This window comes from Budorcas taxicolor, chromosome 9, assembly GCF_023091745.1.
Source record: "Budorcas taxicolor isolate Tak-1 chromosome 9, Takin1.1, whole genome shotgun sequence".
NCBI classification, from domain to species: domain Eukaryota; kingdom Metazoa; phylum Chordata; class Mammalia; order Artiodactyla; family Bovidae; genus Budorcas; species Budorcas taxicolor.
Window position 1 is genome coordinate 6,270,574 of NC_068918.1, and position 23,185 is coordinate 6,293,758.

Sequence of the window (23,185 nt, forward strand, 5' to 3'; positions counted from 1 at the left end):
TTGTTGTTCTTGTTCAGTTGCTAAATCATATCTGACTCTTTGTAACCCCATGGACTATAGCATGCCAGGCTCCTCTGTCCTCCACTATCTCCTGGAGTTCACTCAAATTCATGTCCATTAAGTTGGTGATGCTGTCGAACCACCTCATCCTCGGCTGCCCCTTTCTCTTCCTTCCCTCAATCTTTCCCAGCATCAGAGGTCTTTTCTAATGAGCCAGCTCTTTGCATCAGGTGGCCGAAGTATGGGAGCTTCAGCTTCAGCATCAGTCCTTCCAATGAATATTCAAGCCTGATCTTTAGGATGGACTGGTTTGATCTCCTTGCAGTCCAAGGGACTCTCAAGAGTCTTCTCCAGTAAGTCAGCCCAGTGCCCTTAAGTCCTCTCTGAATGGGTGGCCTGAGATTCTTCACCCTCAGGAAATTCAAATCTGAGCTCTTGTCATTCTTTAAAAGCTGCTCCCCTCATCCTGACAGCATCACAGTTTATTGGTCACTTAGATTCAAAACCTCTGGACTCGTCCTTGGGTACTCTCTCTGCTCTCCCACCTTCTACATGTATCAGTAAATGACCACATGGGTCCTGACAACTCTATTGCCCCTATCACTATTGGTACCACCCAAGTTCACTGCCTTCATTATCATGCTGATTCTTTACATTCATGTCTTATCTTCTTAACTATAAGTTATGCTCTGTGAGGACAGAAGTGATTTCTTATTCATCTTTAGTTCCCTTTCAGGATCTACTAAGAGAGAAACAACCAAGTCTTCTAAAATTTAGGAATATCCTACTGCTTGTATTTGGGTTTTTTTTTTTCTGTTCATAAGTGTAGGTGAAATGACTAATATAGAAAAATATTTGGAATCAATATAAATGAAAATAGAAATACTGGGCTCAATATGACCATTAGAGAGACATCCCAAATAATAATTACAGAAGAGCTAATGCAGACTCCATGAGCATGGCAAATCCTTCTCATATGAACTCTTCCCACTTTCTTTGTCAGCCAAAGCTGGGAAAAAGCATTTCCATTCTTAGTATCCTAACCTTTATTGCACTTGGGTCATAATCAAGCCTACAAAATTATCAAGCAATTTTACTGTCTCGGAAACTAAATGAATGCAACTATTACACAGCTGATGTGAAAAAAAAGAAAGTAAAACAGATAAAAGATGTTTTCATCCCCACTCAAAGTTCTCTCCAACTAAACAAAACTACAACTCTCTCAGCTAATCCAAAGCCAGACGCCTACAGATTCTGGCTTCCTGGCTGGTCTATTTCTCCTGGGAAAAGGTCAGTCTATTGTTCAAAATCCAAAAAGAAAATCTGCAAAATTTTGAAGAGAGAAATTCAAGAAGGAACATTCAAATAAATGTATCCTTAGTATCCAAAGCACGTGAACCATTTCTACCACTTTGTTAAACTCATTCCAACTTTCCAAAACCAGAGTAAATTAATGAAAGACAGTCTTTACCAGAATCTATATTTACTTAAAAAATTTTTCTCATACAATAAGAACCATCATTTTATCATTAATTTTCAAAATACCTTCAATTTAGTATTTACCATGGTCTGTCCTACAATTTACACAGGTAGTAATCATTTTATACCACTTGTCACTACAAATTCACTTCTATAATTTTATTTCTAAATCTTAATTCCTTATCGATAGCTACCTTTTTTCAAGGACCTCTCAAAACATCTTTACCCATCTGACTTTGAGTAAGTAACTGCATCTCTCTAAATCTATTTCTTCAGTGGTAAAGAGGGATGATACCCTTTCTAAAACTCCACACTCTAACACTGTAATTTGTCTTTATATTTAGAGGTTACACGTGCAAAGTATCAAATGTGATCATCTCTGGTTGGGGCATTTAACAGTAACTTCGTAGTGATATGGAGTGAAGGTGCTTTCCCAGAGAATAGACACACACCAGGAGAGAAAGCACCTCTTTATTCCCTAATCTTACTTGTGTATGTGTCTGTGTGTGCGGTGCACACGTGTGCAGTCGCTCAGTCATGTCCAAGTCTTTGCGACCACATGGACCATAGCCTGCCAGGCTCCTCTGTTCAAGGGATTATCCCAGCAAGAATACTAGTGTGGGTTGCCACTTCCTTCTCCAGGGGATCTTCCCGCCCCAGGGATCAAAACTGCATCTCCTTTATTGGCAGGAGGATTCTTTACCACTGAGACACCTAGGAAGCATGTGTTTGGTACAGGCACATTTAAACTAAATGTATCCTCAAATAAACTAGCAGTCATTTACAGTTTGATGCCATCAGAGAAAATCCAAGGACTAAATCAATGATTCTCAACTGGGGGCAGTGTTCTCCCCAGCAGACATTCAGCACATTCTGAAGGTATTTTTAGTTGTCATAACTCAGGGGATACCACTGGTATCTGGTGGGCAGTGTTCAGGGATGCTGCTAAACATCTCACAATGCACAAAGTAATCCACTCCCTCCATTCTACAAAGAATTACCTGGACCAAAATACCAACAGTTCTGAGGATGAGAACCTGGGCTAACCTTACCTGGACCTTTGACACTGTTACACAAGTTGTTGGTGAGGTCATCCACGATCCTAGAAAGTGACTCAAAATCTGCCACGTTGTATGCGTGGATATCATCAGGATCTGTTGCAATCATCTTTAATTCAACTTCATCAGCATTTTTAATACCTTGGGGAAAATGGATATACACAAATTAAAAGCATGTCTCAGAAAAAAATTCATGAAACGAAGCAAATATTTCATAGGGTACCCTTATACATTCTGTGTTAACTAGAATGTATATAAGATTTTCCCCAATAATAAAATGATTACATAAATAGAAACAAAAAATAATACAAACTGAAGGTTATTTTGTTTGGCTTCTTCTCAATGCTTCTAGCACCAATTCCCCACCAAAAAGAGTTTGTTTAGTGTTTTTTTCTGTAAAGTATCAAGTAAAAAAAAATAATAATAATAATAATAAAATAGTGGATTCAAAAACAAAAATGATGCTGTGGAAAACCAAATAGGAATTTTCCTGAATCCTATTAATAGTACAGTTGTCCTCTTGATTTATTGTCTCTTCCAAGAAGCCATGTAGTTTCGTCCCATTGTAAGGAGAAAAGAAGAAAATAGATGAACTTCCTGGCACATTATTTTAATCAATCATGTGATAGGGAAAGTGTGTCTCTGTATTTTTCATGCTTCAGAAAATATTTTTAACTACAAAATTATCCTTGGCAAAAATATTTGTCACTCGTGGAGGCGTGGCTATTTCATCCGTACTTACCAACGGCAAACAGTTCCACGCCTTCATCCTTGAGTTTTTTGGAAGGTGCCTCAACATCATCCTGGGATTTCCCATCAGTGATAAGAACTCCGATTTTTCGAGCTCGAGGTCTCATGCCAGCCTGGGTCTTGAAGCTCTGCTGGCGAATGAAATTCAAGGCCATCCCTAGTGGGATTGTTAAAAGAGAATCAGTCACATCATTATTCAGCCATGAGCTCGGACAAAAGCGAGAGCTGACAGCGCCCTGGACCATTTGGCTCACCTGTGAGGGTGTTGCCTCCCTTGTAAGGCAGGTTCGCCACGGCCTGCAGCAAGCTCCTCTTGTCTTTGTGAGCATTTAACTGCCACTCTGTTCTGGGGTCCCCACTATACTGAGCGAGGGCTGAAAGGACACCACTGGCATTAGCATATGTAAGCGAACCTGATGAAGACATCTAAATGCCGTCAATGTTGTGAGACCTACCAATCTGTACTCTTTTGGGGCCAATCTCAAAGACTTCCACGATACGAGAAATGAAGCTCCTGACAGTTCTAAAGTTTGCCCGGCCAATGCTCCACGATCCATCCACCAGGAGCACGATGTCTGCTTCAGCCCGGGTGAGACACTCCATCCCTGACACGGCAATCACGAGACAGCACAAAGTCAGGGGCACATTCTTTGTCAGGTTACCTCCCAGCACACTTCTGCCACCCCCAGGGGCCAGGGTCACCTAACAATCTCAGTTCTGTGGCTCAGCGAGGTGATTGGGAGTTCAAGACTTTGAAAACATGTCCATATGACTCAGAGCTTCAAATAAGAATCACAGGAACTATCCATCCCTCTAATAATCATTTCAGTGGAAAATCTCTCCTTCATCTTTGACACAATCATAGAACATGAAGACTTAAACTGTCATTATAAATTTGAATAGGCTCACGAACCCAAACACTGAAATATATAAGAGGGAATGTACAGCCTTCTGACTATAAGGAAATAATAATTTTAATAAAACCGCATTTTTCTCAATTTTCAGTGGTCATTAGCAGACAAGTATGAGATGAACTTTAAAATGTGCAAGCTAGAAAAAGGTTCAGTGAGCCAAAAATATCTTTTGAATTAATGAAAACTCGCAGTAATACATATATTATTAAGGATTAGGCACAGAACTCTCGACCCTTCTGAAGTAAAAGATAAATTGTTTAAAACTTTGATGGCTATTATTTAGTTTTAAATAACTTAATCATCTACTACATATAAGAATCAGGTAAATGGAAATGGTGAAATCTGCACATTTAAAAAATCAAGAGAGAAGGAAGACAATCTAGAAAAAAAGACGCAAAGAAGTATACAAATTGAGAGCTACAGAGACCACAAGCACAAACACTGATACAAAGCTAGGGTGCTTTGGAAAGAGAGAATTATCCCAAATCCTCAGTGCACAAGCTACAAAATAAAAATATAAGTCAGTTAATATCATCATAAGAGAAAAAATAGAACATCAATGTAAAACAGCAAGAGCTGAGACTTTATTTTATCCACATCCATATTTTCAAATGCTTTCTTTTCCAAGAGCTTATGTCACCAGCTATGAATTTTTCAACTGCTTGCCATGTTAGCATCTGATCTTTATATTATTTTAAAAAAAACTGAGAAAAACTCAGTGATGCTCATTATACTACAAAAGCATCACTGGTATACTGGATGGTCCGTCTGAGTGAGGATTCCCCAACACTATCCAAGTACCTACGCCTTTACAAGTCTCCTCCTGCTCTGCCAAGACCTACTCTTTATAAGCAAATGATGAAAATAAATATTTAGAAGTAAACTCTACCCACCACCTTCACTGCTAAGAATGTTCAAATCTAGCTTCATGTGCATCAAAGCTGTAGTTGTGGCAGCAGCAGAAAGTCTAAGGGGTTTGTGTTACCATTTTGCTTCCCAAGTCTTAGCTGCCTACCTATTAACGTATCAATAATCAAATACCACTTGCTCAGCCCAAATAAATCCTTTCTACAATTACTTTAGCAAAATAAAACTGCATTTGAATCTTTACAAAGAGAAACGTACATCATCTACCCATTGAAAAACTCAGCTTTAAATAATACAGTACTATGTAACTAATGTAATGCTGACAAGAAAGCCTTAAAAAAAATATTGGCAAAGTGTGCTTAGCTGGATATCTATAGAATTTTTTAAGTATATATTACTGAAATAAATTTTAATGTAAAATTTAATGGTTGATTTTCATGGTATAATTAATCTAACAATTTACATTTGAAAAAGTTGCATGGTACTGACTCTTCTTAGGAGAATGCAATTCCATTTCTTACCAGAGGATAAAATTGGCATTACAGTTGTGTCAGAAAGAGTTGTCATTTCTTGTCCAACAAGTGGTGAACTTTCTCCTCCATCAAACATTCCAAAAACATTTACTTTATAGGTGGTACCTGCCCTGAAAAGTTAAAATATACAGTCTGTATGTATAATAGGCTCAAGTGGCAGCATTTTTGTTTTGCTTTGTTATAAATATTCATCTTGATTTACAAACTTTCACTCAGAGGAAGTTATAACACATAATATTGCAAGAGAAGAAAAATAATTTCCATCACATTCCAGTTTAAGCTCACACTGTGAGGTATTAGAGAAACTAGCGTTCTAGAGAACACTGGGGGTTCAGGGCACCAGTTTCCACCTTGCCTTTCCATCAAATGTAGAATTCCCACCTTCCTACTGAGCAAGTCAGGAAAGCATCAAGCTCTCACTTTTACTACTGCTAAGTAATGGGCTTTAAGAAAACAATTTAAAATGCTGTACTTGCAAGGAAACATAAAGCCCTGGCACAGTGCCCAGCACATAGCGTGTGAAAGTTGCTCAGTCATGTCCAACTCTTTGTGACCCCATGGACAGCAGCCCACCAGGCTCCTCTGTGCATGGGGCTCTCCAGGCAAGAGTACTCAAGTGGGTAGCCATCCCCTTCTCCAGAAGATCTTCCCCACCCAGGGATCGAATCTGGGTCTTCTGCATTGCAGGTGTATACTTTACTGTTTGAGCCATCAGGGAAGCCCCCTGGCACATAGTAGGCTCATTCAATTTTATCCTCCCTGTTCTGATAAAAGTAACTATTGTGCATTCAAACAGATTTCAGTGTCATTGAATGAATAGTCAAAACAAGTCAACTTTCCACCCGGTAATGAATGCAGAGCACTGTTTTTTTTCACTATAAAGGATGTAGGCTGCTGTTCAAAGTCAAACCTCCTTCTTTTCCACTACAGAGCCTACAGCAAGACCTTCCATCAGCCCCCACTTCCCCAAGCCTCACAGTTGACCCCAAGCATAAAGGCCCACTCCATCCCTCGCTCCTGGGAGGGGATGTACACAGGCATCTCTGAGTCAGCCCCTAGGCCTTTCCTGAAGCACAGGAACACCCACATTTCCACGGGGCTGGTTGGGGACAAGCTGCTCTTGGTGAAATAGTGCGACGTGGATGTCAATTTTTTAAAAGCGGGGTGGTATGGAGAAAAACACCATTCTTGCCTGGAGAATCCCAGGGACGGGGGAGCCTGGTGGCTGCCGTCTACGGGGGCGCACAGAGTCGGACACGACTGAAGCAACTTAGCAGCAGGAGCAGCACCTGATCTCCTAGTAACTAACATCATTAAAATAGTACACTTGTTCAAGCCTAAATTTGAATGTCTGAACCCAAACCTCAACTTCAGCCTCAACAAGAGTGAGAAAGCAACTTGGGCTGATTTTAAATACTCTGCCGGCAACAGACACATTAAGTGATCGTGTGTGGAAGGCCTACCAATTTACATCGGTTATGCAATCTGTTAACAAAAATGAAATAGAGTTCACTCCTACCTAAGTTCCTCTAGAACAACTGTGTTGTCATACGGTCCAACCACTAACTCCCCCAGTCTTCTGTCATCTCCTGTGGGGTGAAACGTGACCTTGTAACCCTTGACCTCACCAGGTGCGGGCTCCCAAGTCACCCGGAAGCTTGACATGGTTGGATCAGATGTTTTGAGGTTTCTGGGTGATTTAAATCGAGACGCTGTAGAGATAATAATAAATACTAAAATATTATCCAAAAGCCTAGGCTCTGGAGTTTTTTTTATTAACCCCTACAATAATAAGTTGAATTCTAAATAGCTAAGCGGCACACATGGCAATCATCACAAGCAAAACACTTCAAAATAAATATTTACTTTATATTAAGTCAGAAAGCACAAACTATAATGCCCAATAAAAGAATATTAGAGTGTGAGCCAAGTGTGAGTGTAAATAGCACTCATAATTCAGATCAGAGTAACATTAATATGTAGAATCATTTTACAAGGAACTAGATTGGTAAAAATCATATATGCTAATTAGGCATCTTATCCAACTATTTATTATAACATAATTTATTACAGAGTTCATTTTTGATATTCACAAATGAAGCAGATATATTAAAATCCCCCATTAAAATATTACACTTTCCCCCCAGAATTATTATGATTTCATACCTGTTGTTCCTGATCCTTGCCTAAGCTTTCCTTCTCCTGTCTTGTAAACTGGGAGAACTGTGATGTCATACGTGGTCTGGGGCTGAAGTCGCTTTAACACTGTTGAGGTGACTGTGGGTGACACTTTGGCAACCATCTGCCTCCCACCCCCGCGGGGGCGATACACGACACGGTAGTTGACAACTTTCCCAGGTGCTGGTTTCCAGGTAACTCTCATTGTGTTTTCTGTTTCTTCATCCACTTTCAAGGTTTTCGAGTCTTCAGACACTGTGAGATGAAAAGATTACAGTGTATATCACACTGAAAGAAAATGCTTATGTCCACCACCGCATTTGTATGAAAGACACTAGGTGTGGTTTCTTAAATACGTACACCCTTCCTTTACTTCGCATTGCGATCTCGCTTAAATTCAGGATGGCGTGTGAACCTAATCTCAGTGAAGTTATAGTGACATGTTTTCTCTTTATCTGGCTTGTAACTAAAAAAATGGAAGTTCATATTGCAAGGATTTCCTATTTGCATTCCAGAGACTTTAGTAAAGAAAACATCCATTTCCGGAGATGAGTTTTTTGAATTTTTATTATATTTCCATCTGTAAAGAATTCCTGTAGAAATTACAGTGTGCAGAATATGAAAAATCATAAATACAGGATCAGAAATATTCCTTGAGTCCTTTCAGAAAAATAGTACAGCGCTAGCTAGAGTGACTAGAGTTAACACCATCCTTTGCGATTGCCATAAACACATAAGACGATCAACACAACAGAACAGGAAACTCTGACACATAAAAATATCTCGGGCTCTGGAGATAAACCAGTATACACTCGGTGGTTTTAGAAAAAACTGTATGTAAGAAGGGTTTAACTAATATACAACAAACTTTATTAAATTATGTCTTATTAATAACTATATCAGAAACTAGTCACCTAACATCCACAAATAGCCAATACAGTCCTTTTTTTATATATAATTAGAGCTTATAATCAGGATCATTTCACTCAGTTCAGTAATCTCAGCATTCAAAAATCATAAGCATCTTCTAAAAAGAGGGACAAAGCTGAAGGAAACACTGCAGACAATATTTTTTGATTCTAAAAGAAATTTTCATGTTCAAACAGGCAAGGACCACCTGAAAAAACTTAAAAAAAAAAAAAAAACCTGGGAAAGCTTTAAAAAATACACACACACAGACGTAGCAACATTTTTCAGACACTGGACATCAGGCAGCATAGGACCATGATTCCTGAGAGAAACAAATGAGAAGGAGCTTGATCATTGCCCTGACTTACTGCTTGGAGAGAGTTTCCAGCACCAGTACAGGAAGGGGGAACCCAGATGGAGCCTGGTGGTCTCCCTTAATTGAGGAGGTACTTTTGTCAGTTCGGGGAGTCCAAGGCACTTAGAACTTGCAGAGAAAGTCCCAGAGATAGTTTGATGGAGAAAAAGCTCCAAAAATCTGCAAAAGGTCCTACTTGGGTCTTCAACCCAGTACTACTCAGTGTATATGAATAAGGAAACTACTCAGAACCAGAGAAAGAACCACCTAGAAGGAATAGAGAGAAAAAAGTTCCTAGAGTTCATGTGGGGGCAGAAATATTCCCCCTCTTCAGAGTAGAAAATCTCAAAATTCTCTGAACATCATATAGAGTACTAAGAAGGAGTGACTGCCTCGGCAGTGGAGTAAAAAAAGCCCTGAACTAAAGGTTTCTCTGGTCTAGCTTTAACACAATGTTAGTGAAAGCTTCAAAAATATTAAACTGTTTCCAGGTGAGTTTACTACATCCCAGAACAAACCTTTAAAGGATATTTGTAAGAACATAAAAATACCTGACATCCAAAACGGTAAAGTTCATAGTCTGGCTTCTGATAAAGATTACCAGAAATGCAAATAAAGAAAAAAATAATAACCTGTATCATGGACTGAATGATTGTGCCTCCCTATATTCATATGTTAATGCCTTAATCTCCAATGTGATAGTATTGGGACCTTTAGGAAGTAATTGGAGGAGGAAATGGCAACCCACTCAATTATTTCTTGCCTGGAGAATCCCATGGACAGAGGAGCCTGGAGTGCTACAGTCGCAAAGAGTTGGACACAACGGAGGTGACTTAGCATGCAGGGAGGTAATTAGGATTAAATGGGATTCTACAGGTAAGGCCCTAATCTGATGGAACTGGAATCCTTATAAGAGGACAAGGAGACACCAGAGAGCTCATTTCCTCTCTCTCTCTCTCTCTCCCCTCCCTACCCTTAACATGCACAGACTGAGGAAAGGCTATGTGAGGACATAGGAAGAACACGGCCATCTGCAAACCAGGAAGAGAGCTCTCACCAGAAATCAAGTTCTGCAAGCAGAAACAGAACTGGAAATAACACATATGACAGAACTATTCAAAGGGGACATCAAAACAGCTATTATTACTATTATATGTACCATATTCCATATGTTAATGATGGTACAAGAAATATTAAGCATGTTAGGTAAACACATAGAATATACAAGAAAGACTCAAACCAAACCTCCAGAAGTGAAAAGTACAGTGCCTGACATGAGAAACACACAGGGTGATATTAACATCAAATCAGAAACTGCAAAAAAAAAAAAAAAAAAAAATACTAGCGAACTAGATGACATGAGAAAAAAACTACCCAAATTGAAACATAATAAAAGAAACAAGACTGAAAACCTGAAAAGCACAGAAGTGAGCCATGTGACAACTGCAACCAGGCTAACACATGTGGAACCAGAATGCCTGAAGAAAGCAAAGAGTAATAGATAAAATATTTTAGAAATAATGGCCTAAATATTTTCAAACTTTGTAAAATTATAAACCCACAGGTCCAGCAATCTCAATAGTTCTAAGCACAAGAAACACGAAAAAACTACGCCCAGGCATATTATTACCAAATTACTTAAAATCAGCATAAAAAGAAAATCTTGACAGCAGCCATATAAGCAAAAGATAGATTATGTATAAAGGACAAAGGTAAGAATGACAAAACAGGTAAAGAAAATCAATATATGGTTATGAATTATGTCTCTGAAAGATGCAAATATAATTTCAACTAAGAGTATATTGGTTGCATTTTTTTAAATTTTAGGCTAAGAAAGTAAGAGAAATCTCAGCCAATTCCATTACTTTCTGGAATATTAAAATGTATGTAGTTAATCTCCAGTTCTCCATTACTATTCTCTAGGTAAGTGAACTATTAAAACAAAAAAATACATATTTTCCAAAAAGAAAAAAATGTAAAGACCTTACATAGGATTTTTGAAAGAATATGAGAAAGAATAGTACACAGAACAATCTATCACAAGTGTTTAGTAAATCCATGTGTGTCTAACACTTTTCTAGAAAAAGTTCTGCTAAATATGTTTAGTGACCTCTTGTTTCCATCTCTTCAACTCTTGTTCAATAGAACAAGACATTTCTTCCTTATACAAAATTCTCAAACCCATTTCATACCACTTAGGATTGAGAAAAATGGACATTTAAATATTATGAGTATTGGTCTAAAACGAAGCCTATGTCCCCAAAAAGTGGGATCACAAACTTGAAAATATTCCCAAATTTAAATATGTTAATAACTTTCCAATACTGTACTTCATACTTTGAAATGCTTCAAGGATTTCAACTGTTTTCCTGCTTTATAATTAACTCTTTAAAATAAAGGAATTGAAGTTAAATAAGGTATGACATATCTCATCCTAGCTTTAATGGGAAACTCTGGATTTTAAGGAGGGAAAAGAAATCCTTCCTTGTTGGCTTCCCATACGTAAAAGGCAAGATTTGTCACTCCATTCATTGGTCTGCCACATGCTATAAAATGCTGTAACACTGCCATTCTAAGTTCTTTTCAAGTTTTAGTGCCTTTCACAGGATGCTCTCCAAAACTCACTGTACCTCGGCTAAATTAGCTGCCATAATTGGAGGGCCAGTAGAGTTTCCCACCTGCTGGCTTTTTAGCCACAATTCGTGGTTGTCATTGTATCAACGGTCTGCATACCATGTCTCTGAATGTCAGGTGAAAGCAGAAAGTATTTCCAAAATGTCCCCCTTGGAAGTTTATAAGATACTCTAAGAGCATGGCCCAGTTATACACACCATTTTGGACTTGTCCACCAGCCAAAGACACTACATGTGGCTCAGATTTCTCAAAGTATTTTCTAAACTACCTTACTTTCCACAAAGAGAGCAAACTAAAATACAGCTAAAAATGGTAGCAGATGGGGGGTGGGGAGGGAGGCTCCAGAGGGAGGCAATGTATATACACTTGTGGCTGATTCGTGTTGCTGTAAGGCAGAAACCAACACAACATTGTAAAGCAATTGTCCTCCAAATAAAAATTTAAAAAAATGGTAGCAGAACAAAGAAGGGTTCTTGTCTTTCATCTAATTTGCTGAGCAGTTTGAGCAGGTGACTTATACCCTCTGGAAAATGTGCCTTTCATTCCTACCTACTCTGTTCATGGTTCAAAAGCGGCCTTTCCATTTACTAAGCTTTAAATCAATCAATTAGCCAAGAAACACTGAAAATGTCTTAGATGCTCAGCTTTTAGAAATTTTATTTAGAATTTCCACTAACATACTTGCTTTGAGCTAAAACATGTCCCTTGTGGAGATTTTAAATCCCAAATAAATATCTGAGGATTCAATCTTTTCAGAAGGAGAAAGGATGGAGGAGAATTTTTGAAAAAGTTTCCCTCTAAATATGTATTTTTTGATAATTTCTCAGCCATGTGAATTGTATCTTTACGCCTACAAATAAATTTAGCTAGATGTGTCATATGTAAATGACATAGCCTAAATTTACAACATGACTTCTCTTTACAACAAATGAATAACTGCCGGAAATAGAGATGAATTTCTGCCAAGTTCTTAAACTATGTCAGTCAATATATTCAGACACAAGATTTCATTCACTATCATGGAAACCAATCATGTCAAAATCTGAGAAATATGCCTTTTCATGTATTTTAATCTCCTATAAGGAGTTTGATTTTTTTGAATCTGTTAATTTTGACACAAACTTAAGCTCAGACATATCCAAATGAGAACTCAGACCAAAAGATTTTAATTTAAGGACAACTTAAAATCAGGATACAGGACTTCACTGAAATTGCCCTTGGCATTTTCCTCTCTCTTCTTTTGACAGAAAAATCACCCAATATGTGGCCTAAATTTTACCCAATTCCTCCACTTCTTTCTAAAAAAAGAAGTGCAAGAATACCCCCACTCTTTCCCCTTTTCCTAAATCCTCCCAAACAAAAAGAATAAACTTTCCTATAAATTCTTAGAAATGCCCATTTTTAATAAATTGCTTTTTAGGAAAGACAATTGTGAAATACAGACACATTTCTCCCTAGCCACCTGATAATAAATGATGAGAAGTCATTCAAAATTTTTCACAGGAAAGAATATTAATGAGATTAAGGTAAATTTTAGCCATCAGAAAACTGAGTAGACTTGAATTAGCCTCCCCAAACATAGTAAAAATAATTTAGGATTAGTCCTGGTTGTACAACATACATTGTCTCAACAGCTGCATTATACATCAGTCTTCTCTGAGTGGCTAGGCGCTATGCTTGGTGCTTTGCCCATTGTTATTTTATTTAATGCTCAACACAATCTGACGCTGCATTCTTCATATTAGGAAACTGAAGCTCAAAGAAGTTTCAAGAACTTGCCCAAGGCCATGTAGTTATAAATGCTCCTGAATTCTGTTTCCATAGCTTCCTGTCTCTTTACTAGTTGAGCCTCTTAACTAGTTGAGTCTCTTATCTAGTTGATCTTTCCACCAGAAAAGAAGAAGCGAGACAGACAGAAAGACAGAAACACAGTTCATCCTTGAACAACGAAGGTTTGAACTTTGAAGGTCCACTTATACATGGATTTTTTTTTTTTCACTATCAAATGCTGCAGGACTACATGATCTGAGGTTGGTTTTATCCTGGGATGCAGAGGAACCTCAGATAAGAATGGTTGCCTATAAATTATACTCAGATTAACCCCCACATTTTCAAGGGTAAACTGTGTAGGTAGTTGGCAGGGATTCGATATTTCAAAATTTGATACAAGTTTAGATACACAATGAACTTGATTTTAAAGCACATTCATTAAAGGTCATAAGTTTTTAGTCCTCATCTGTTGCATAAAGAAAAAAAATGCAAGAGGTTATCATGAGCTGATAGCTATTAAGTAGCACCAACACACGGCCAACCCCCCTCAGAATGTTACCTACATTCAGTGATGGCTTCTCCACTCAAGGGCTCCCCTTCTCCACTAGCATAAGTTGCAAATACGGAGACTCTGTATTTGGTCTCTGGCTGCAGGTTTTCTATCACAGTATGAATTACATCTGCAGGAAGACTCTTTTCTCCAGCCTCTATATCATCATAAAGTGATCGCCAAGAGACCCTGTAACCGCGAACCATTCCTGGAGCCGACGTCCAATAAGCCCCAATCGATGTGTCCGTGATATCTTTAGTAACCAAATCTCCAGGGGAACCGCGCTCTAGAAAAGAAATGAAAGGGGGATAATTTTTTAATGTCCATTAGATATGTAAATACTCCTTCATCCTGGGAGACACCCTGACTTGTTGGACTCAGTTTGTCTGACTTACCCATTTCTTCTTTCTGAGCTGTCTGTCCTATTCTGTCAGGGGAATAGAAGATGGGATTAAACTGAATAATTATGCCTGATTCCTGCCTATCACCCTTGCCCCCATATGTCCAGTCAGATTGAAATGTCCTTCAGGACAAGAATGACATTCAAATACAAAGAAGTAAATGCCTAAAGAAAATTTCAAAGAGGAAAAAAAAAAAAGCATCTAAATCCCCCAATTTTACTCAGTTCCCTTCATCCATTGTTCACAAAGATCTCTATTTCCTCACCATCATCTTTTCCTCTCTTATCTTCTTCAAATAAGCTCAGTTACAATGTACCACTTCCAATTACTTCAACAATCTTATATCACTTGCAAATCTTAATTTCAACAGTCTTTTTTTCACAGTCTATTTGTTCAAAAAGCTAAAAATCCAGAAATGTAAAATTTCAATTATAGCTTAACCCTAAGGAAAATAAAACCCAACAATTCTTCTGGAAAACCTAAAAATGATTAGTCATCAAAATAAAACACACCACTTGCTCTAACTGATCAAAAATGTCTGCTACTAAATTTTGGCTCTCTCATTCAAAATAAAAACACAACTCAAGTGGAAAAAATATGGAAACCCCGACTTAATAGGAGGCACAGATGTCTACCAATAAAACCCTAACTTTCCATAATTTAAATGTAAGATAAATATACAAGTCATTTTATACTGGCTACCTTTACTAGGGTTTATGCCACAATATGACATAAATATAAAACTATCTGCCTCTCCAGCATACATTTTACCAGTAATTATTGTGTATTCAAGAAAATGATATACAGTGCTGCTACAAGAATGCTGAAGGCTGCTATTCTACTTGAATCAGAGTAAAAATTAGTATCTTAAAAATACTCATAATTATTTAAATTTCAAGTACATAAAGAATGACAATAAATGACAAAGAAATCTTGGTGGACAAAACCCTATCATATATGTCAGATTATAGAGGAAAAAATAAAATGGAAGCTGGGCATACTACCAGACCCCAAGACCAAATGGAAATTTTTAACTCTATTATAAATAAGTTTAACTGCTGACAGGACATCTCATCTCTGGAGGGAAATTAGTTACATATTTCACCGCAACCAAGAATATTTATTTTCAAGAACATACTGACTTCTTTCCCTCAGTTCCTGAGGCTCATCTTCAATTGAAAGTCTTCTTTAATTGTATTTCTACTAAGGTCACACATCTTTATATCTTTTCTACTTACAGGAATTAAACAAACTGTTTCTTTGGTTAGGTTGGGCTGAGTTGGTTGGGTTGGGCTGAGTTGGTTGGGTTTGACTTGCCTGTTGTTTTTTTGATTTTTATTTTGTTTTGATGATTGATATTCCAACTACTCATCTCTAAGTTTTAAATATGCAGCATGTTTCATTTGCTTAATATATACTACATCCTTTTTTCATACATACTTCTCTTAAATTTCCCAGGCTGCAGTTAGCAACAGCTTTTGTGAAATAATACTTGACAGTACTTGAAAGGGATTCAGAATTTAAATAAGCTTAAAAGCTACATTAAGAACATTCCCCAAAAGTATAAGACAAAGTTAGCTACAACATAGGGGTAATCTTCCAAATTAATGCCAGAGAGATTTACAAATAATAATTTCAGTTTCTAGTTTTCCCAAAGATTGTGCTCCTCAGCCTATTTTTCTGCCTCCTTTCTATAGTTCTGAATTTGTGACATTGTTTATTTCCATGGCAACAGACATCAGTCTCACAAACACAGGCTAATGGTTTCACTGTGAGAAAATAATAGGAATGAAATTTGTGGTTGAAGCAAAAATACATTCACAAAGATATTTCTGATCTACAAACAAAAAGAGCTCATTAGATATGTATTCCCATGGATTTTAATCAACTACATTAACACCCTCAAGACCTGGAAAGCTAGAACAAAATATTAATAAAATTGTAATGAAGACTTCTGTAAGACTGGTCAATATCCTGGAAAGAATCTGTAAAAACACTTCTTAAGATCCAAATACAATACTAACTAAAAAATATTCCTGAGTTCCCATTAATGGCATGACAGTACTAATTTAAGTGAACATTAATTATATTCTCAATTACAGAAGAAAAAGGTCCTCAAAAAAATGATAAATTCTGCCTGGCACAGAAAGGCATTACTTGTAGGTACTGGCACTGCCACATTCCATGTTTGTGACAAAGAAATGTGAAATCCAAAGAAAGAAAAGAGACACCTCAGACCAGAAGCCAAGATTGAAAATATAAACTGCTTCAGTGGGTTTCTTATATATCAGTCAGTTTGATAAGAATAATCCTAAATATAAGGAGATCCAACCAGTCCATCCTAAAGGAGATCAGTCCTGGGTGTTGATTGGAAGGACTGGTATTGAAGCTGAAACTCCAATACTTTGGCCACCTGATGCAAAGAACTGACTCATCTGAAAAGACCCTGATGCTGGGAAAGATTGAAGGCAGGAGGAAAGCGGGACGACAGAAGTTGAGATGGTTGGATGGCATCACCGACTCGATGGACATGAGTTTCAGTAAGCTCTGGGAGTTGGTGATGGACAGGGAAGCCTGGCATGCTGCAGTCCATGGGGTCGCAAAGAGTGGACATGACTGAGTGACTGAACTGAACCGAACTGAAATATTAAGTGTACACTGTTGTCAAACACATTGAAACACCTTTTTTCTCCAAAAAGTAGGAGGGTTGGGTTTTCAAGCTGTTGCATTACATCCAAGAATCTTGAGACTATGATGTTCTCGTGATAAGTATATTTTATCAGACTTATAACCCTTGAAGTTTTTAAAAATAGAATCTTGGCTTGGCCAAATGTTAAGTCACCAAAAAAAGCAGTTGAATTGCACCCTGTGATGTAACTGGCAGTCTGCCAAGGGGCCACGCTGGCCTGGGGACTAGGTGTGCAACAGGATGAGCATGCCGCTACCTCCTGGAGCCCTGGGACCCTCAGGAGTAAAACCGGGACTGGACCTGGTCAGATACAGGAATCATCTGGAGGACTAAAAACCCACCCATCCCAGATCAATTAAACTGGAGTCTGAAGACGCGCCTGAGCCCTGATGCTTTCTAAAAATCGTTTCAGCCTCCTCTGTGATACGGATTCCTCCACGATTCTGGCCTCTTTTCTCACTTAGGGGACATTTATTTATTTGGAAGCTGTGTTTGGTCAGTGTGGGAGGGAACCCTCACCCTTGCTTTCATTCAGAAATGAAAGACAGGTGTGGTGAAGTAAAACCCCGAGGGGTGAAAGCAAAACTGGTCAAAACTGGAGGAAATGGGGACACTGGGTAGCATGGTGTGATGGTTTCTCTATATCACACAGGTCTATGGCCACACACAAGTCACCCTTTCAGTAGTAGCGGTGTAAGCCCAAGGCCGACCCACAGAGAACCAAGAAGTTCTCATCACATCCTTTCCATCCCATTGCATGAGTGGGATGCTCCCCATTCTCTCTTCCCCTCCATCCTGTGTCTAAAGGAAATGGCTTTTCAATGCTTCTTCAAGCATTGATCACATTTTCCTGTGAATGAGATTCCACTCTAGTGTTACCCAGCCAGCCATTTGCTTTAGTTTAATATATTGAATTGCAGGTTTTCTCAAACTACAGAAGTTCAGACATCAGTAGCTACTGAAAGAAATTATTTGGCTTGGACTGGTTTTGGGAGAAAGTCTATTTCTAATATACCTGGGAAGGAAGAGGAAAGAGAGAGGAACAAGAAAGAAATATAAGACCAGTATAAAAGAAATATAGAGCCTCTATCCAGCTCTAGAAGAAATATAGAGCCTCTATCCAGCTCTAGAAGAAATATAGAGCCTCTATCCAGCTCTAGAAGAAATATAGAGCCTCTATCCAGCTCTAGAAGAAATATAGAGCCTCTATCCAGCTCTAGAAGAAATATAGAGCCTCTATCCAGCTCTAGAAGAAATATAGAGCCTCTATCCAGCTCTAGAAGAAATATAGAGCCTCTATCCAGCTCTAGAAGAAATATAGAGCCTCTATCCAGCTCTAGAAGAAATATAGAGCCTCTATCCAGCTCTAGAAGAAATATAGAGCCTCTATCCAGCTCTAGAAGAAATATAGAGCCTCTATCCAGCTCTAGAAGAAATATAGAGCCTCTATCCAGCTCTAGAAGAAATATAGAGCCTCTATCCAGCTCTAGAAGAAATATAGAGCCTCTATCCAGCAAAGGTTAGTATTAGTCACTCAGTGTGTCTGACTCTCTGTGACCCCATGGACTGTAGCCCACCAGGCTCCTCTGTCCATGGATACTCCAGGCCAGAATACGGGAGTGGGTTGCCATTCCCATCTCCAGAAGATCTTCCAGACCCAGGGATCAGACCTGGGTCTCCTGCATGCAGGAGGATTCTATACTGTTTGAGCTCAGGAAAGACCACAAAGGTTACTGTTCTTCAAAAGAGAAAGCCATAGAAACAGCGACATGCGCGGAAACCAATTCCAGCAGACTTCTTGCCATCTTGTCTCAGAAAGTGAAAGTGAAGTCGCGCAGTCGTGCCCGACTCTTTGTGACCCCATGGATAGTAGCCTGCACCAAGCTCCTCCGTCCATGGGATTTTCAAGGCAAGAGTACGGGAGTGGGTTGCGATTTCCTTCTCCAGGGAATCTTCCCAACCCAGGGATCGAACCCAGGTCTCTCACATTGTAGACAGACGCTTTACCGTCTGAGCCACCAGGGAAGTCCACCTGTCCCTAAATATGGACCCACTTCTGCTCTAGCAAAGGCTCCCCCATCTTGGGCTCCTCCTCTCTGTCTGCCTGCGAGACTCACAAATGCATGTTTCATGATGTTTGGGCTTGTTCACGTTTTTCACACAAGTGATGTGGTTTTCAATACATATAATCTCACTGTACTTGTTTTCTGCCATTTTGAACCACATGCCTGTACTCTGCATGTTACTTTTACCTCTGGGAATGGAATTGCTGGCAATCATTTCAAACAAGTCATACCATCATCTTCTGTAACGATGGTAAGCCTTCATCTCTATTCCTCTGAATCCCTCTCAATAGTTTTCCCTTCTACTCTGCTCTCTCCAGTAGAGTACTAGGGTAAGTATAAGAAATAACAAAGCTTTTCTGTCATAAATTTAAACAAACAAAATTCATCAGTTTTTGAAATTTTGATACTCAGTATTTCTGATCGGATTTCAAAGCACAGTCACATATATCAAAAGGCAGCATTGCTGGGGCCTGCGTGCAGGCATCCCTGTGCTGCTGCTGAGGCAAGTAATTAGACAGGTGCATTTCTCATGATCTGAAGATCCACACGGGGTTGATTCTACTTTTTCCACACACGAGGCCAAAGAACTGAGGCCTCATTTAAGTAACTTTCCTACATTTCCTTAGCCCTTTTCCATTTGCTTTCTGAAAAGCAGACCATCATCCAATTCAAATATAATTATAACACAAATTAGCCAGTGATAACTGAAAAATTAATCATTATGAAATGAAACTCTATTTTCATCTTATAGATTGTTCCAGCCGGCTTTCATTGAGTTTCACATACCACTTTCAAAAATAGAAATTAAATTGAAAATGTAGTGTAACCCCCTTCTAAATCAATTTGTCTTTTCCGATAGAGCTCAACTCAAAGTCATCCAACTTTCCACAGCAGAATAAGGAAGACCTGCTCTGGATAATGTTCATGTGGAAACACACTTGATTTACAAGCAATGACTTTTCCAAAGGACAAAGTTCACTATTGATCAGTTAACTTACTTTAAGTAACACATAGTTCTTAAAAAGCAAATTGCCCTTCAACCTCAAAGCCTGGATGAGATTTCTGCCATAATTGTCACCTCTCCAATATAGTTTAGATTTTTCTCTGATAAGCCATCAATTTGTGGGAAAGATATTACTGTTCGGTGATTGGACTAAAGTTCCCTGGAAACATCAGAATTGTTATACACAGAATGAATGATTTTTCGAATTATGAGACAGCAGTAAATCTAGGAAAACACAGAGGCCTTATTTATTCCATCTTGGAGGCACCCCATGTTACTCAACATCTTGCAGAAGAATTCCTGTGATGTGCTAAAAACCTCGTGGTAACCAAATGTCAGCTGAGTTAGCTTGGTTTGATGTATAGGAAGCCTTTCATGTTTAGGACACCAGAGGGTTGCTACGGCAACTGAAACAATAGAAATTCTGAAAAATCATCTTTTCCACAGCCAACAACACATTCAAAAATAAAAGAACTGTATTATTCCAACGCTGAAATTTGCATTCATTTGCAGTAAATCTCTGAATTAAAGTGGGAATTATTCATTTCTTAGTTTAAAAGAGCAGGTTTCCCTCTGTAAACAGTAGCAGTGACAACTAAGAATTCAAGATTTGAAGTTCATTTACATGCACAGCAGTGTTTTAGTAATTACATTAAATCTACTTTAACAACAACAGGAGAAAAAAACAATGTAAATCAAACCTAATAGCTTGTGCTCAGATTCCTCTGAAGTTTGGATCTGAAATAGTAATAAACTCGGCCTTTGTGATTCTATTTCATACAGTACTAGGGCCAACCATGAACCTCCCCAACGCCAATGCTAATAAATCTCTCTTCCAGGGACAGGGGAATTTTCTGATCATTGGCTGCATTTCAAGAAAGCACTAGGAAACAGATTCAAGTTAGGGATGGTTATAGCCCATGCTAAATATTTTTTTAATTCTTTTTTAATTGAATAGAATGCACTTCAGTCCATCTAAAAAATTTTCAAGCCACAGAATGCCCTGGCTGGCTGAGCCATGCCTCTGGATGGAAGAAACATCCCTTCAAGGTCTGCTCTAACCACCTCCTCTCCCAAGAGAAAAACAAATTAGAAAAACAGCAACCCTCAAGAGCAGTTGGCTGGCTGTGTTTCTGGGCTTTCCATTCTCTGCATTTACCATCATATCCTATTCCTGTATATGGTATGTGGATTTGGCTGAGTTAATATAATAAAATGAAATGGAATAACCATGAGCAAAAAATATCTATTATTTTAATTTAGTCACAACTATGCTTTCACATACTTGATAAGTTTACCACACATCATGCAATGAGATAAACATGTTAACAAAATCAGGCTGGCAGCATATTCTCTAATCCTTCACTAAAGTGAAAAGATTTGGTGTCAATGGGAAAAAAATCTACTATTACAATCTAGTTATGAATTAACTATATTTTTAAAGTGAAGTTGCAAATCATCTAGCTTTCCTCCATCTTAGGAAAGGGGAAATAGTAATTTTTTTATTCATTTTACTATCTGTGCATCTCCCTTGGAGATTATTTCTGACCAGATATATGGGTGTGCACACTAACACACACATTCAAATTTGTAGATTTTCTATACCTCCTGTGCAAACCCATAAAATTATAAAGAATTTAGCTACACACTTGGCCTAGAAAAGTCATTACCCAATAGAATGTTTGCTGTGATGTTAAAATGTGCATTTTATTTTCTAAAAATTGATAATATATTATTCTTAGTTAAAATGCATTAATCTTTAGAGGCAACGTTTCGACAAAATGTAAGTGTATTTATAAAGTAAGAAATGCAAAAGAATATAAGAAGTTTAAAAAGTATAAGCACAAGTAAAACTATTATTTCCAAGATATCCCTTATAAGGGAGAAATGTTTGCAAATATAAACAATCTACAACTATTCTATAAAAAAACAAAAGCTTCAAAGCCAATCCTTTAAAAACCCTAGAGGAGCAACCTATGTTGAAAGCCTATAGAAAGCACATGAGAAAGAGAACTTAAAGGTCAAAAAAAAAAGGACAAATTTCTCAGGAATTCTGAATGTTGCTCCAGGTATAAAGATCACATGCTTCCATTGTTTGGACTGTGTCCTCCTAATTAAGGCAATTTCCATTTCCATCTCTTATTATTTTCAAAATTTTAGAGTAACCAGTCAACATCTTTGATATACTTACAAAAGCTGTATCTTTAGATATCAGTGCTAAACTGAATGTTGTTTCCCCTTGATGAATTTCATATATGTGGAATATTTTCCAGACCCCAAAGCATTTCACTTAACACTCTACCATTTGATCTCCACAGTAAGTCTGGGAGGAAGGGGGGAAAATTGTCATCCCTTCTTTATAGATGGATAAACTGAGGTTCAGAGGGGTTAAAAGGTTATTTCAAAGTCACATGGTAGCCAAACCAGGACTCTTTGAATAATCAGTACTTTGCACACTGGGATTTAAACTTTCATTTAAACCCTCTTCTAATAATAAATTTCACAGAGTATTGGATTAAACCCTTAATCACTATTGGAGACAGAACTTTGATTAGAACTTTGATTGTTTTTGTCAATTAGCTTTTATTTCTTACCTAAGTCAAAGTTTTAATCAAAACTGCCTCTTAAAGATCTCATCCTTGTGAATTACAACATCTATCATCCTCCAAGCTCTTGGACCCACTAAATCTGATATGGATGTTTCCCAAATATCACTGTGATCTCACACGACAAAAGATACTTTAGATTTATTTTCTTCCTACAATTATTTTAAATAAGGCATAGAAAAGGTGGTGATAACAAAAGGAAACCCGACCTCCCATTTAGGCCCCAGTTACGGAAATGCATCATCATTTTAAACATGCACTGATACTGCTTTTCAACACTACAATCCATTCTCATTGTAGTTACATTAAATTTGTGCTTTCTCTCTCTTGCATGACTTACTTTCCAGCTGTGGAGTTAAATCTAAGCTTCCATTACAGTTTAAAAGAGCCTAAGAAATATGAAGCCCTCTGACAATGAACTCA

At 38.0% G+C, this 23,185-nt stretch overlaps 1 protein-coding gene across 1 annotated transcript in view; it reads right to left on the reverse strand.

Annotated features, from left to right (window-relative positions):
• Positions 1-23,185, reverse strand: part of COL12A1 (collagen type XII alpha 1 chain) — a 126,473-nt gene that overhangs the window by 73,736 nt on the left and 29,552 nt on the right. Inside the window, exons 14-21 of the mRNA XM_052646016.1 lie at positions 14,011-14,283; positions 7,768-8,034; positions 7,121-7,313; positions 5,590-5,711; positions 3,743-3,892; positions 3,542-3,661; positions 3,280-3,444; positions 2,532-2,678 (exon numbers count right to left, since the gene is read on the reverse strand). Of these exons, the coding sequence (XP_052501976.1) occupies positions 2,532-2,678; positions 3,280-3,444; positions 3,542-3,661; positions 3,743-3,892; positions 5,590-5,711; positions 7,121-7,313; positions 7,768-8,034; positions 14,011-14,283 (1,437 nt within the window). The remainder of the gene's footprint in view (positions 1-2,531; positions 2,679-3,279; positions 3,445-3,541; positions 3,662-3,742; positions 3,893-5,589; positions 5,712-7,120; positions 7,314-7,767; positions 8,035-14,010; positions 14,284-23,185) is intronic.